This window comes from Sinohyriopsis cumingii, chromosome 4 (assembly GCF_028554795.1).
Source record: "Sinohyriopsis cumingii isolate HCF-2022 chromosome 4, ASM2855479v2, whole genome shotgun sequence".
Taxonomy (NCBI): domain Eukaryota; kingdom Metazoa; phylum Mollusca; class Bivalvia; order Unionida; family Unionidae; genus Sinohyriopsis; species Sinohyriopsis cumingii.
This window is the reverse complement of record NC_142964.1, coordinates 22,443,588-22,456,493: the sequence shown is the minus strand read 5'-3', so window position 1 is coordinate 22,456,493 and position 12,906 is coordinate 22,443,588. Positions and strand designations below refer to the sequence as shown.

The 12,906-nt window shown below is 35.7% G+C and overlaps 1 protein-coding gene across 1 annotated transcript in view; it reads left to right on the top strand.

Moving 5' to 3' along the window:
- Positions 1–11,752, top strand: part of LOC149800802 (serine/threonine-protein kinase 17A-like) — a 34,994-nt gene extending 23,242 nt beyond the window's left edge. The window contains exons 7-9 of the mRNA XM_089956742.1: positions 5,602–5,730; positions 9,235–9,294; positions 11,680–11,752. Of these exons, the coding sequence (XP_089812868.1) occupies positions 5,602–5,730; positions 9,235–9,294; positions 11,680–11,752 (262 nt within the window). The remainder of the gene's footprint in view (positions 1–5,601; positions 5,731–9,234; positions 9,295–11,679) is intronic.
- The last annotated feature ends 1,154 nt before the right edge of the window (positions 11,753–12,906 follow it).

The window sequence follows — 12,906 nt, the reverse complement described above, 5'->3', positions numbered from 1 at the left end:
ATCAATAAGTAACGCGTGCTTGTGTAATACAGTTGAGATACTTTTAGATCTCTAGTAAGAAGTGTACATATCTACACGTATCTTAACCTTGACAGAGTCAAAGGCAGAAATATACGTGCCGATTATGTTAATATAGTGTGTTCTGGAAAATGAAAATAAATTCTTGCTGTAGTTTTACCCAGTATAATTATATTCTATTCTCATTCGATCTATTTCTGGTAATCATCATCTGTAGGAAATCCAGCATAGGTAACTTTATAATAATTTCTGAAACATATATCTGTAAGGTTGAAACATAGCGCAATGCTAGCGTGTTCGATTCTTATACTCAAGGTATGGCGATATTTCGCCATTTTTCATTTTAAAAAGTGGGGCACCACCCCAAACCTCGAACTTCAACAGAAAAATACACCCTCCCTCCATGTCACCACGTAGTGGGTGATCTTTTGCTTTCTCCAGGGGTTAATTACTGGGTGTGTGTACAGAAATCTGTTGAACACAGAGAAGACCCCCCCCCCAACGTGCATGCGTTGTGCCGTCCTTAGAAATAAGATTATATGTATTGTGCCGTCCATAGAATTAAGTTATAGAATTAAGATTATGTGTATTGTACCGTCCATAGAATAAAGTTAATTAAGTTAATGTTGTGCCGTCTTTAGAATTAAGATTATATACGCATCCTCTGAATCTGCTAGAATGTCGTTTGGCAATCTAGGGATTAACATGAGTGTTGTGCCGTCCTTAGAATTAAGATTATATAATAATAATAATAATAATAATAATAATAATAATAATAATAATAATAATAATATATAATAATATATAATAATATGTAAAATGTAAAATGTAAAAATATATTTATTATATAATGAATTTTGAAAAAATCAGTGCTATTATTTCTGCAATTAAAAACTTAAAACATAAAGGTATAAAAATATCTGATAAACTAAATCCTGAAAACATTCTTTGTGATTTTGAATCATTACAAGAACGTAAATTTGAAGATAGATATAGAGTAGCAGCAGCATATAAATTTATTAAGCTAATTCAACAAGCTATGTTCCAATCGTTGGCTGCGTTTAAGGACACAGTTGAAAAATTTGTCTCGCTTTCACGTGCGATCGATCAAACTAGATCAGAATTGTCTCACGAATCCGAAACAAAAAAATTATAAACACACGTCTGAGACAATTAGGAAAGATTATTTCAGATCGTGAAAACGAAAGCGCTGTCATTAGTGAAAGTGAAAGTAGTAACAACGTCACTGATGAAAATGAAAGTTATGGGGTCTGTGTCGCCAGTTATTATGAAACTGATAGTTAATATTTATTCTACACTATTTATTCAGATTATAATATTTATCGTTGACTTTGTCAAGGGATTCAGATTTTTTATTCTACCTGATTATTATGTAATCTTTTTCTTCTGTTCTTGATGAGATTTTCATTATTTTAGTACCATTTACCTATCAAATTAATGAAAAATAAATTTAAAAAATAGATTCTGTTACAAATATATATTTGTGTGCGAAATTATTATTATCCAATTTTTTCGATGAGATTATTTTGATTTATCTCATCTTATTGAAATTGTTTGATAATTTAAAAAAAATTATGGTAATTGATATTTATATTAAGATTTTCATTTCTTAAATCAAGCAAGTGTCCGGTCTGGTCAGTAAGTTTGAAATTTATTCTTGATAATAACGGATTATGACATCGCAAATAGACCGGATTCATGGGATTTTGTACGATCAAATATCCAGGAGGTACTTTAGGTGTAATTGTGTCTATAATATATCCGTGCTGATCCTGGCTTGATTTTTCAAGATATATACGATAGCTGCCATTAATTGCATCACATAAAAGATTGACTGCGATCGTTGATGTCATATTAGTAATTCCTGGTGAAATTTGTCGGCCGCCACCGTATGAATCATTGTTATGTTTGAGAATATTCGATATGATTATTTTTTCTCCATGCAATAACGATTTTGTGAAAAATGTTCATTGATAATATCATTTACCCGTATTGTTAGTTCGTCCATATCAAAACAGTTCTAATTCTTAAATATATTTGCATGTTTATCTTTCATTTACTTAGATATGAATTTGAGTATATCTTCCTTTACAAAATGTCTATTATTTTCCCTACTTTTATTGATTATATAAGAAGTATATAATAAATATTAAGCAGAGTGTAATGAAGATCTTTGGAGTTCTAAAAAATTTTTTCTCATCTGTGAGAATTTGATTTAACTTTGGTTCTGGCGGTCCTTGATATTCATGTCCTATCTCAGGCCAACCTAAAACAGATCTGATTGACGATTGATAAATATCTACAACATGATCTAGTGAATATATTTCTATCGCAGCTGATAAAGTTGGTTCTTGAATGGTGATAGCTATTTGTGATCCTTTTCCTATTTTAGATTTGCTTCTGCGCTGGAATTCATCATTGATTTGTTCGATTTGTTAAATACCTGTGGGAATTCTGATAACTTGCCAGTCGGTAGTTCCATCATCTCTATTTTTATTTGGAAATACAAGCGAATTATTTGCTGGCAATCCACTAAGTGATTTTGATCTGCTATTTGATTAGCTGTAATATACTCGTAATTGTGCCAGCGCTATTTCTTTCGCTAGAATTGCAGTTGGAAAGTTAATACTAAATTCTGGATTAGTTGAACTCATTAGTATCATCGTAGTTTTTGACTTAGTTGTATTAACAACAATCTGCGAAAGTAGCTCGTTCGGAGTTGACGTTCGTACTTAAATCCTGATTTTCTAAATCAGGCGTGGATTCTATCAAAGTAATTACTTCCTTGTGGTAGCTTATCGCGGGTCGGAGGTTCTTTCCGGGTTTTTACCGGGTTCTTCCTCCACCATTAATACTGGCCGCCATGTATAGTCTATCGTGTGCTGAAAAATGACGTTAAACCCTACAACAACAACAACCTACTTGTAGCTTTTAGTCATCTCCGAGAACTCAAAATCTGATATTTTTCCATTACTAAGGTTCGTTGATAATAACGAAGATTATTTTGATTATGCTAGCGTCGCTGTATATAATTTTATTATATAATCATGTAATTTTGCATATGTGCATGTACATATTTCTTTTGCCATGATATTAAGAATACCGGCAATTGTTGTTGCAGCTGAAACACAAATTGTTAGAACTGCTGGTGATGTCATTGTTATTGTTGATAATAATACGCCGGTTCCAGCAATAACAGCAGACGCCGAATATACAATTGTGTCAACAGCAACTACAGGTCTGCCATATTTTTTTACTTTTACTGTATATTCGCCAACGATATTTTTTTTTTTTTTGCCATTCACGTGCTTGATTGTATCTAAAACGTTGAACGTTGATTGAGGAGCTTATTATATTTTAAGTAGGTGGTAGTTAGCAACTAATTCAAGACACCAATAATACAACACGCGGATGCCCTTTTATTCAGGTTTCACGCTTGTATATGATTAGAATATCCAGATCTAAATGTGGTCATTCCATCGTTGAATGTCATTAACGAGTTCATCATCGGAATGTTGCTATCATCGACATATTTCTTTGTTGCAGAGTCGTAGCTTGATTCTGCTTCTCCAAGACCAGCAATTTTATTATTAGTCATATTGAGAGAACCAGTCATTGTATCACCTGTGGTTAATAAACGATCATTGATCTCAGTTCTGATTATGTTGTTGTTGCTGTCTACATATCTTTTTCTTACTTTTTCATTATCTGATTTTAGTTCTCTAACAGTAATAATTGTATTTTTATATATATTGCGATCGCCGTACGTAATACCCAGTTTAGTGGCTGCAAGTGGTCTTCGTGTTAGACGATAATAATAATAATAAAAATGTTCAAGCGTATATCCGATCCAGCGTTTGATATGGATACACCGGTTCTTAAAGATGAATCTATACGCGATTATCAGTATTATTCTTATGACGCACGTGTACCAAATCACCGTGGTCGAATAGAACTACAAGTTTAAGATACAAGCAGATATTTTTTACCTGCTGAAGCATTTATCAAAGTAGAAGTCGACTTTAAAAAGCAGATGATACAGCATACGGCCTTTTAGATCGACCAGGTTTTCGTAATAATGGTGTCATGGCATTATTTAACAGTGCTATATACATGATTGACGTAAAAAATATTGAATCGTGTGTCTCGAAAATGTTGATATTGCTACGACGATATTGGATCTGGCAAGATACAGCGATGATTACTCGAGGTCAGCTGGTCCGTCAATGATGTTTGTAAAGGATGCCACTGATCACCCCGAGAGCAGCAACATGAGACTAAATGCAGCTGGGTACGCTTCTTGTCGTTCCTGTTGTGTTTGTTTGAGAGCATCACGAACAGGAAGATATCTTCTAATTGCTTCTAATCTTCCTCTAGTTAATCTACTAGTGTAAGATTCCATCGTTGATATAATAATGATTTAATTACTAACACATTTATAGCAGCAGAGAAGGTGCGACCTCAATGAAACGTCCGGCGGGTAAACGAACGCACATACAAATTTAAATAAAACAAAACACGAACGACAAAGTTAAGTAACAATAACAACATTTTTAACACAATTAGAGAAACTCTCAGTAAGTTAGAGGCTTCGGTTTGGCGTTATTGAACTTATTTTTTGTTTTTTGTTTTCGTAGGAAAGCTCTACTTTTCAAAAATGACGTTTCAGCAAAAGGTCTGTTCACTCTTTCTGCTGCTGAGAGAGAGAGAGAGAGAGAGAGAGAGAGAGAGAGAGAGAGAGAGAGAGAGAGAGAGAGAGTGTGTTTTATAGTCTTTAGAAATGTTAATTAATGACTTAGATGAACTGTCAATATATTAAAATATTTTAATTATCTCTTGTTGGTTCGCCATTTCACTTAGTTTCTATTCCACACTACTTTCCATACGCCAGTACGTGAATGCATGACAGTACAGGTTCAGTGTACAAGATGCTAACCGTGTTTACAGGGCACTACTTTATTAATAAAAGCCATATTTCTTGTTTAAATCATGAGCGTGTCTTATATTGATTTAATAAATTTGAACAAAAATAGAAACTGAAAAAGAAAACAATCAACTTATCATTTGCATATGTCATTGTGAACAAGAAGAAAAATCGTAGAACTACATTTTGTGGCGGGCACACTCACAGGGATGTGAGGAGTTCATTATGGAAACATGGAAATGCCTTCATCAGCCGAAGGCATTTTTTGATATATATCTCATTTAATATATAAAGCAACGTGTTTATCGATCGAGGAAACAAAACGTTTACTCGTACCAAGTGATAAGAAACTGAATAATTTCCATATTTCCATAGCACTATAACCAATACCGTCCACAAGAGTGCCATACAAAACTGATAAAGAAAATGGAATCTACGCGCAATTAACTCCTCCAAATGGCTTGGGTGTAATATTAGTCTTTTGCTTCCGCTTTTCATAAATTTTTCTCATGAGCAAGGCCTTGTGAAACAGAACCATTGTAGAAAATCATAGTACATACACGAAATCTATCTTTAGGCGAAAGTGAGTGTTTCTTCCTGTTATGGCATTGCTAGTAGTGTGATTCTTTATTCCACAGAGTGCCCTTCGAAGGTCAGTCCAAGCCCGACACGCTTCAGAACGTTCTTAATTACAGGATTTTGGAACCAGAGTTTGACAGAAGGATTTTAACACTGAAGGCGGAGATTTTTCTTGGTCTCTGTTTGAGGTGAGAGTAAATGGGGAAACTTGAGATATTTTATCCTACATTTTTACATATATGGCGTTTCCTACCCAAGGACATGTGCACAAAGCTCTTAAAAATCGTGATAATGAGCTTACATTTACCGCTCAGCCAATCAAAAGATGATTACTAACCTTGTTTCTTTCATACTGGTTGTGTAGAAAGTGTTATGTTAACTTTAAGGCTCTAAGGTTACATAATTTCTAGACCGTCAAAAATTCATCTTGGGGATGAAACGTCACAAAGTCAAAGAGCTCTTAGATCAGCGGTCTCCAGCACGCTGGCCGCATCCTCTGGCCAGCAAAATGATTAGCATCACAAGGTGTCATAACAGATAACATAGGTGGTGCGGTCCTTGAGCCATCGAAAATGCCTTCATAAGGCACTGTAAAAGTAGTATGTAAGTAGGGATTCTGACTTATTTGCCCCTTTGTTCCCCTGCCATCCGTCCTAGAATCTACCCACCCCACCCCATACCCCACCCCCACAGCAAGACCGCAATTGGCATCTACAACAAAACACGCGCATTATAATTCACGATCAGCACGGTTCTCTTCGTAATTTCATCTTACAGCTGTTATTCCGCCTCTTTTGTCACGCAGGTAAGATTGAGGGACCATCACAGTTTTTCAATTAATAATATAAACGTGTATTTTAACTGCATGACTGACAGACTTTGTCCGGTCTCATCATCATGCCCAGGTGCAACACGCACACGCACTTCTAGCCAATTACCGGGACTTTGAACCTCTACCTAAGGAATACTTAAATTTACTGCCATGTTGTGTTTTGGGAATCGAGGGCCCCTTTCATTCAAAAGCACACTTTTTTACATCTAACGATTGTCTTTGCCAATTGACCGTCACCCGAACAAGTACACCCTTCTTGAAGAACAGTCGAGTTCTTTCTCTTTTCAATTCAGACAACTTTGATGTAAAATAATCTTTAGTGGACTTAATTGGGGTAGATACATGGTCGATGCTACTTCGCCATTATAGAAATAATCCCGTTGAGGTTTTGCATCTGGCGCTGCCGTCAATACTTTGTCGTTTTCGCGTGGTATTGCTATAACACCTTGCTGACCTCGTATTGGCATAGGTACATCTGGGTGCTTCAAACTATAAATTTCAAACTAATACTTAACATCATCATATTTTAGTGTTTACGAGTTCGTGGCAACAACACTCTGATGCTGATATTCATCGACACGTGGGACGAAAGTATTGCTAGTATTAGCATTAGCGTTTAATTGGTAGAAAAATCCGTCGGTAAATTCCGCAACCACCTGAAGGCGGTCAGATTCTACCCAATGACATCACTATATATTTATAAAATTTATCTTGATTTATGAATGTCGAAATTTCCTCGCTCTTTCCGTGAGTGCACATTGTTATAATCCTTTCAAAAGGTCAAACTTGGTGCCATATTTGGCATTTCCAATTTCGTCAAAGCAAAACTAGATTCTTGGCGTTAGAAATAATTCTGTTTTGGTGACACTTCTTAACAGTCAGTACGCCTGCAGAAAGTGTTATATGGTTTCGGCAAAAGATATATGTGGTGTAGTACAGTTACGTTTGCTTGGTTCCTTGAAATCATTCTTATGCAAATACTGCATTTTGTTTCTTCAAACGATCCAGCTTGCGATGATCAATTCTGTAAGGGATGCTGCTTCACAGACGTAGAATCTATTATTTGAACATCATGACAGATTCTATTTGTTCGTGTTGGACCATCTGAAAACAAGTGCTCATACTCTGGTCCAGATTGTTCAATATTTCTGAATTCTCAAGACTGATTACACCAAAATTAATACAGTCCGATTTCATGCCGTCGCTTAAATCCACAGACGCCGCTCCGGTGGCCTAGTGGTTACAACGTCCGTCTCGTTTCAACCCCTGCCAAGTCATTTAAAAGACTTCTAAAAAATAGTACTACTGCTTCGCTTGGAGCTCAGCATTAAAAGGTTAGTGTTGAGACAGGTCGGCCTGGTGTCAAGATAATGTGACTGAGTGGGACATGATGCTACATGTCTGCAGCATGATGCACCAGTGATAATCACTATAAACTGCCACACAGCAGACATCTTAGCTATATGGCTGTAAAATTGTTAAAGCTACGTTACAAATCCAAATCACACACACTTAAATCCACAGTATGAGACATGTACAACAAAACTTGATGAAATATGTACAGGGATATTTCTATCAATATACACCTTTAACATATTAATATGGCAAAGTTGTTTCTGTTTCGCCTCCCAGGAGTGTTAATGCTTTAAGTCACTTACTTTCTTTCCAACTTGATACGGACCTATAGTACTTAGCCTGAAGAGGATTTTGAGTTATGGGCACTACAGCCAAAACTTTATGGCTAGGCTTTGTATTTCTGACATACCTTAATTTCATTTTCCACAGAGTAGTGTGAAGATTAATTCTCGCTATTTCACAAGCATATGACATCTTATATATTTGAAATCAGAGACATAATCAAGAAGATTAATCTCTTAACTTCGGTTGAAACAAATTTCTTTTTAAATTATTTAAATGGTGCACTGACTGTATGTTAAAAAACTAGTTCAAAAGGACTGATGCCTAATGATTAATGGACTGAATCCCTAACTGCAAACAAGAGTAAATGAACACCCATGTCCCATGTTTTCCTTTATCAAAGCAATATGACCGAATAATATTTTCCTAACTTCGAATAAATATTTCTAAAACCCCTTGACTTTCAGGGAGTTAGGCAGAAGACTTACACTGCTGGACGCCTAATTCGTTCACAACTTGATGCAAACTCCCAGATATAAGAGTTGCCCTTAATCAGATTGGACAGGAGGGACAAAAAAAGTGTTTAAAAACACTTTGTCTGCTTCAACTATGGTTTTTGTGTTAATTTTCCTCAAAGGAGTAGCCTCTGGAAATCTTGTGGACGTAACAAGTATTGGTTGCAACACAAAAGTTATATATACATAACATATTATCATGTACAAAGGCCAACATACAACACAAATTAAATATACACAGCATGTTATCATTTACAAGGACAACATACAACACAAATATACACATCATATTATCATGTACAAAAACGAACATACACCAAAAATTTAATATACACAGCATATTGACATGTGCAAAGGCCAACATACAACACAAATTAAATATACACAGCATGTTATCATTTACAAAAGCTAACATTACAAATTATATATACATAGCATATTATCAAGCACAAAAGCCAACATACAATACCAAATAAAAATATACACATCATATTATCACGTACATCAACAATACAAAACAAATTTTATATACATAGCATATTATCAAGCACAAAAGCCAACATACAATACCAAATCAAATATACACAGTATATTAACACGTACAAAAGTCATCATACAACACAAATGAAATATACGTAATAATGCATGGATACATACAATGGAATAATTCTTTGTTTTGTTTTATGCTTCCAACCTTTTAATCACAGGAAGATTCCAGATGGAAGATTTGAGCTTGGTGTAAATTTGAGGAATCTTGTTCAAGTGCCGTGAGTATTGAAAATATTCTCTTGCATGCAATTTTTTTCCTGTAAAATGAAGCTAGGTTTCCACTCATACAATGCACGGAATCCAAGTCTCTAAATTTAAGCTGAGGTTTCCACTCCTACAATGTACAGAACCAAAGTGTCTAAATTTAAGCTGAGGTTTAAACTCCCACAATGTACGGAATCAATGTCTCTAAATTTAAGCTGAGGTTTCCACTCCTACAATGTACAGAACCAAAGTTTCTAAATTTAAGTTGAGGTTTAAACTCCCACAATGTACGGAACCAAAGTCTCTAAATTTAAGCTGAGGTTTCCACTCCTACAATGTACAGCACCAAAGCCTCTTAGTTTAAGCTAATTTTCCAATGTTATAATATACAGAACCAAATTCTCTCAATTTAAGCTTGTTTCCACTGCTACAATTTACAGAAACAAAGTCTCTAAATGCATTGTCAAGATCAAAAATATTTCTCAACGAAGCAAATAGAGCACATTCAAAAAGTATGTTTCCACGTCTTGCAATTTTTAAAGTATTACTGCAACTAAGCTAAAATGGAAATTCTAAAAGAAACTTTGACTGTTTGAACCTGTATGTCGGCTTTCTGAGATGCGTTGGAAACACAGAGATGTTTGCGTATGCTATGTACCATGTTTGGGAGAGATGGTAATTCATAGTACATACTTCTGTAGCTGTCATATACACTTCCATATCTGATGCTGATGTTTACACTGCTACTTCTGTCGCTGACGTATACACTGCTACTTCTGGTGCTGATTTTTACACTGCTACTTATGGTGCTGTTTACGGTGCTACTTCTGGTACAAATGTTTACGTTGCTACTAATGTCGCTGACGTATACACTGCTACATCTTGTGCTAACGTTTACATTGCTACTTCTGGTGCTGATGTTTCCACTGCTACTTCTGGTGCATTTGTTTACATTGGTACTAATGTCGCCGACGCATACACTGCTACTTCTGGTGCTGATCTTTACACTGCTACTTCTCGTGCGGATGTTTACAATGCTACAAATGTCGCTAACTTATGCACTGCTACTTCTGGTGCTGATGTTTACACTGCTGCTTCTGGTGCTGATGTTTACACTGCTACTTCTGGGGCTGACGTATACAGTGAACCTTGTGGCGCTGAAGGATGCGTTGTTACTGCTGATGATGACATATACACTGCTATTTGGTTCTAATGTTTACACATCTGTTGCTACGATACAACTATTACCACTGTAACAATTATTACTACTAATAGTATTAGTACTAGTACTACTGCTGTTGCATCTTAAATAACCAATGGTCGTTGATACACTTCATCCACGTATTTGCGCAACAAAACTGGATCAACAACCTTTGACTGGCGAAGATACTGCTGCGTCTACTAGTTCAAGAATGACTACTACTGTTTCTGCTTTCTTAAATTCTAAGTCGAGGACGATGACAATGATATTTATTACAAATCTTTTCTATCTGCTAACATCACTCCATCCGCTTCTTTTTTGTTAAAGGTGGTTTGAAACTCTGCCCATAGAAGTCATGCAGTTACAGGAAATCGTCTCTCCTTTGTTACTAACGGTAAGCACGGAAGTCACACACATACACACACACACACACGCGCGCGCGCGTTCGCGAGCCCAGGGTAACTTAAATATATTTATATTTTATTTCTTTTGCGCTTTTTAAACTCAATAGTTGTTATTCCGTTTTCATTTTGCAACAGATAGACATTTAACTTGTAGGTTACCAAAATGGTGTGTGTGTGTGTGTGTGTGTGATTTAGATTTTAACGTAGCTTTAAAAAAAATTCAGTCATAACGCTATAATGTCTGCAGTGTGACAGTGTATAGTGATATCTAGCACTGGGACATCATGCCGCAGACATGTAACATCATGTATGTAACATCATGTCCAAAACAGTCACATTATCCTGACACCAGGCTGACCAGTCTTAGCACTAATCTTTCAATGCTGAGCGCCAAGTGAGGCAGCTGTTAGTACCATTTTTAAGTCTTTGATATGACTCGGCTGGAGTTCGAACCCGCGACCTCCTGCATCTGAGACGGACGTTCTAGCCACTAGGTCACCGGAGCGGTCGGATACCGAAATGGTCTAACTCACTGTAACTGGAATTGGGATGGATAAGCAATCTCCAAAAAGCAACAAGTGTTTGACTGGCTTTTGGCTTTACAACCTGCTAGCGATATTCCTGTGGCTAAAGGTTATGTCTGTCTTACTGCAAATAGATCAAAAGCTAGATCAAATTGCAAATTTAAGGAGATTGGATGTGGTGTGAGGACCAAACAAAAGCTTTGATTTTTATAGCAGGCTTAAGTCCTTTGAGGAGTGAGAAGAATTTTGTATATTTGTGTCTATTTTCAGATGCAGCGATCTAAAGAATACAGTTGGGCAGCTAGTCCAGTTTCTCAATGTAGACAATCCAACTGAAGTCTAGCAGATTGGCCATAAATATGATGTAATAAAATATATATATAATGTTCGTTTTTGTATCTATCTACACATTAGTCAGTCAGTTAGTCAGTTAGTCAGTATGTATGTATGTATGTATGTATGTATGTATGTATGTATGTATGTAGTATTATAATGATATAATATTAGTTTGGCTTTTTGTACAGAAAAAAAAAACAAACATAAACCATTACACTGATGGTTTTTATTTTCACTGCATACAAAAATCGCCGTTTAAATGCCTGTGACAAGTTTTCTACATACCTAACGCGTCCAGTACCAGTAATAATCTAAATACATACATTAACGTGTCAAGTCCTTGTGATAAGCTACCTACATACCTAACGCTTCCAATTCCTGTAATAAGCTAAATACATACATTAACGTGTACATTAACGTGTCCTGTTCCTGTGAAAAGCTATATACAAACCTAACGCGTCCAGATCCTGTGATAGGCTATATATATATATATAGCTAACGCGTCAAGTTACTGTGCTAAGCGACATGAATATTCAACGAAAGAATGTCACGCTACTCTCTATGAAGAAAAAGAAGCACCAGAAGAAGAAAACGAGCCAAAGAAAAATAATATTTGATTTAAAGTAAGTCTTGAAAATTTAAACTGAATACATGATTGGCTTATTGCAAAAAATGGTATGCTGAAGCAGACAATACTAAACAAAAATCGTGTGTTGTATTTTATCATAATTATGTGGTAAAAAGTTCCTTTAAAACTAGTACAAAACCGCGGTCCAAGAAAACGGCATGTGTTTGTTGTTAAACTGGGTAACAGAAAAAAAGATGAAAAGACCCTACGTTGGCAAGAAATCATCAAAGAATGAGTTTGTTGCATCTGCGTGAAGAGGATACAAATAAGTAGAAAATGAAATAAGAAAATAACGTTTTTGAGTAATAAATGTAATGTTTTTGAACGTAAAGATAAATATACCAGTCAGTGTTATGTAACACGTAGACCACGGTTATAATAAGGTAGACACCAATTTCCCATTAAATCCCACACGTTGACATTATTTTCGTGCATATAAATGATAATTTGGATTAAGTCAATGGTTATTGAAGAACGTTCTTAGCTGTTGAATGTCTTCCGGTACAACGCTTGCGAATCCAGATGTCAGCATC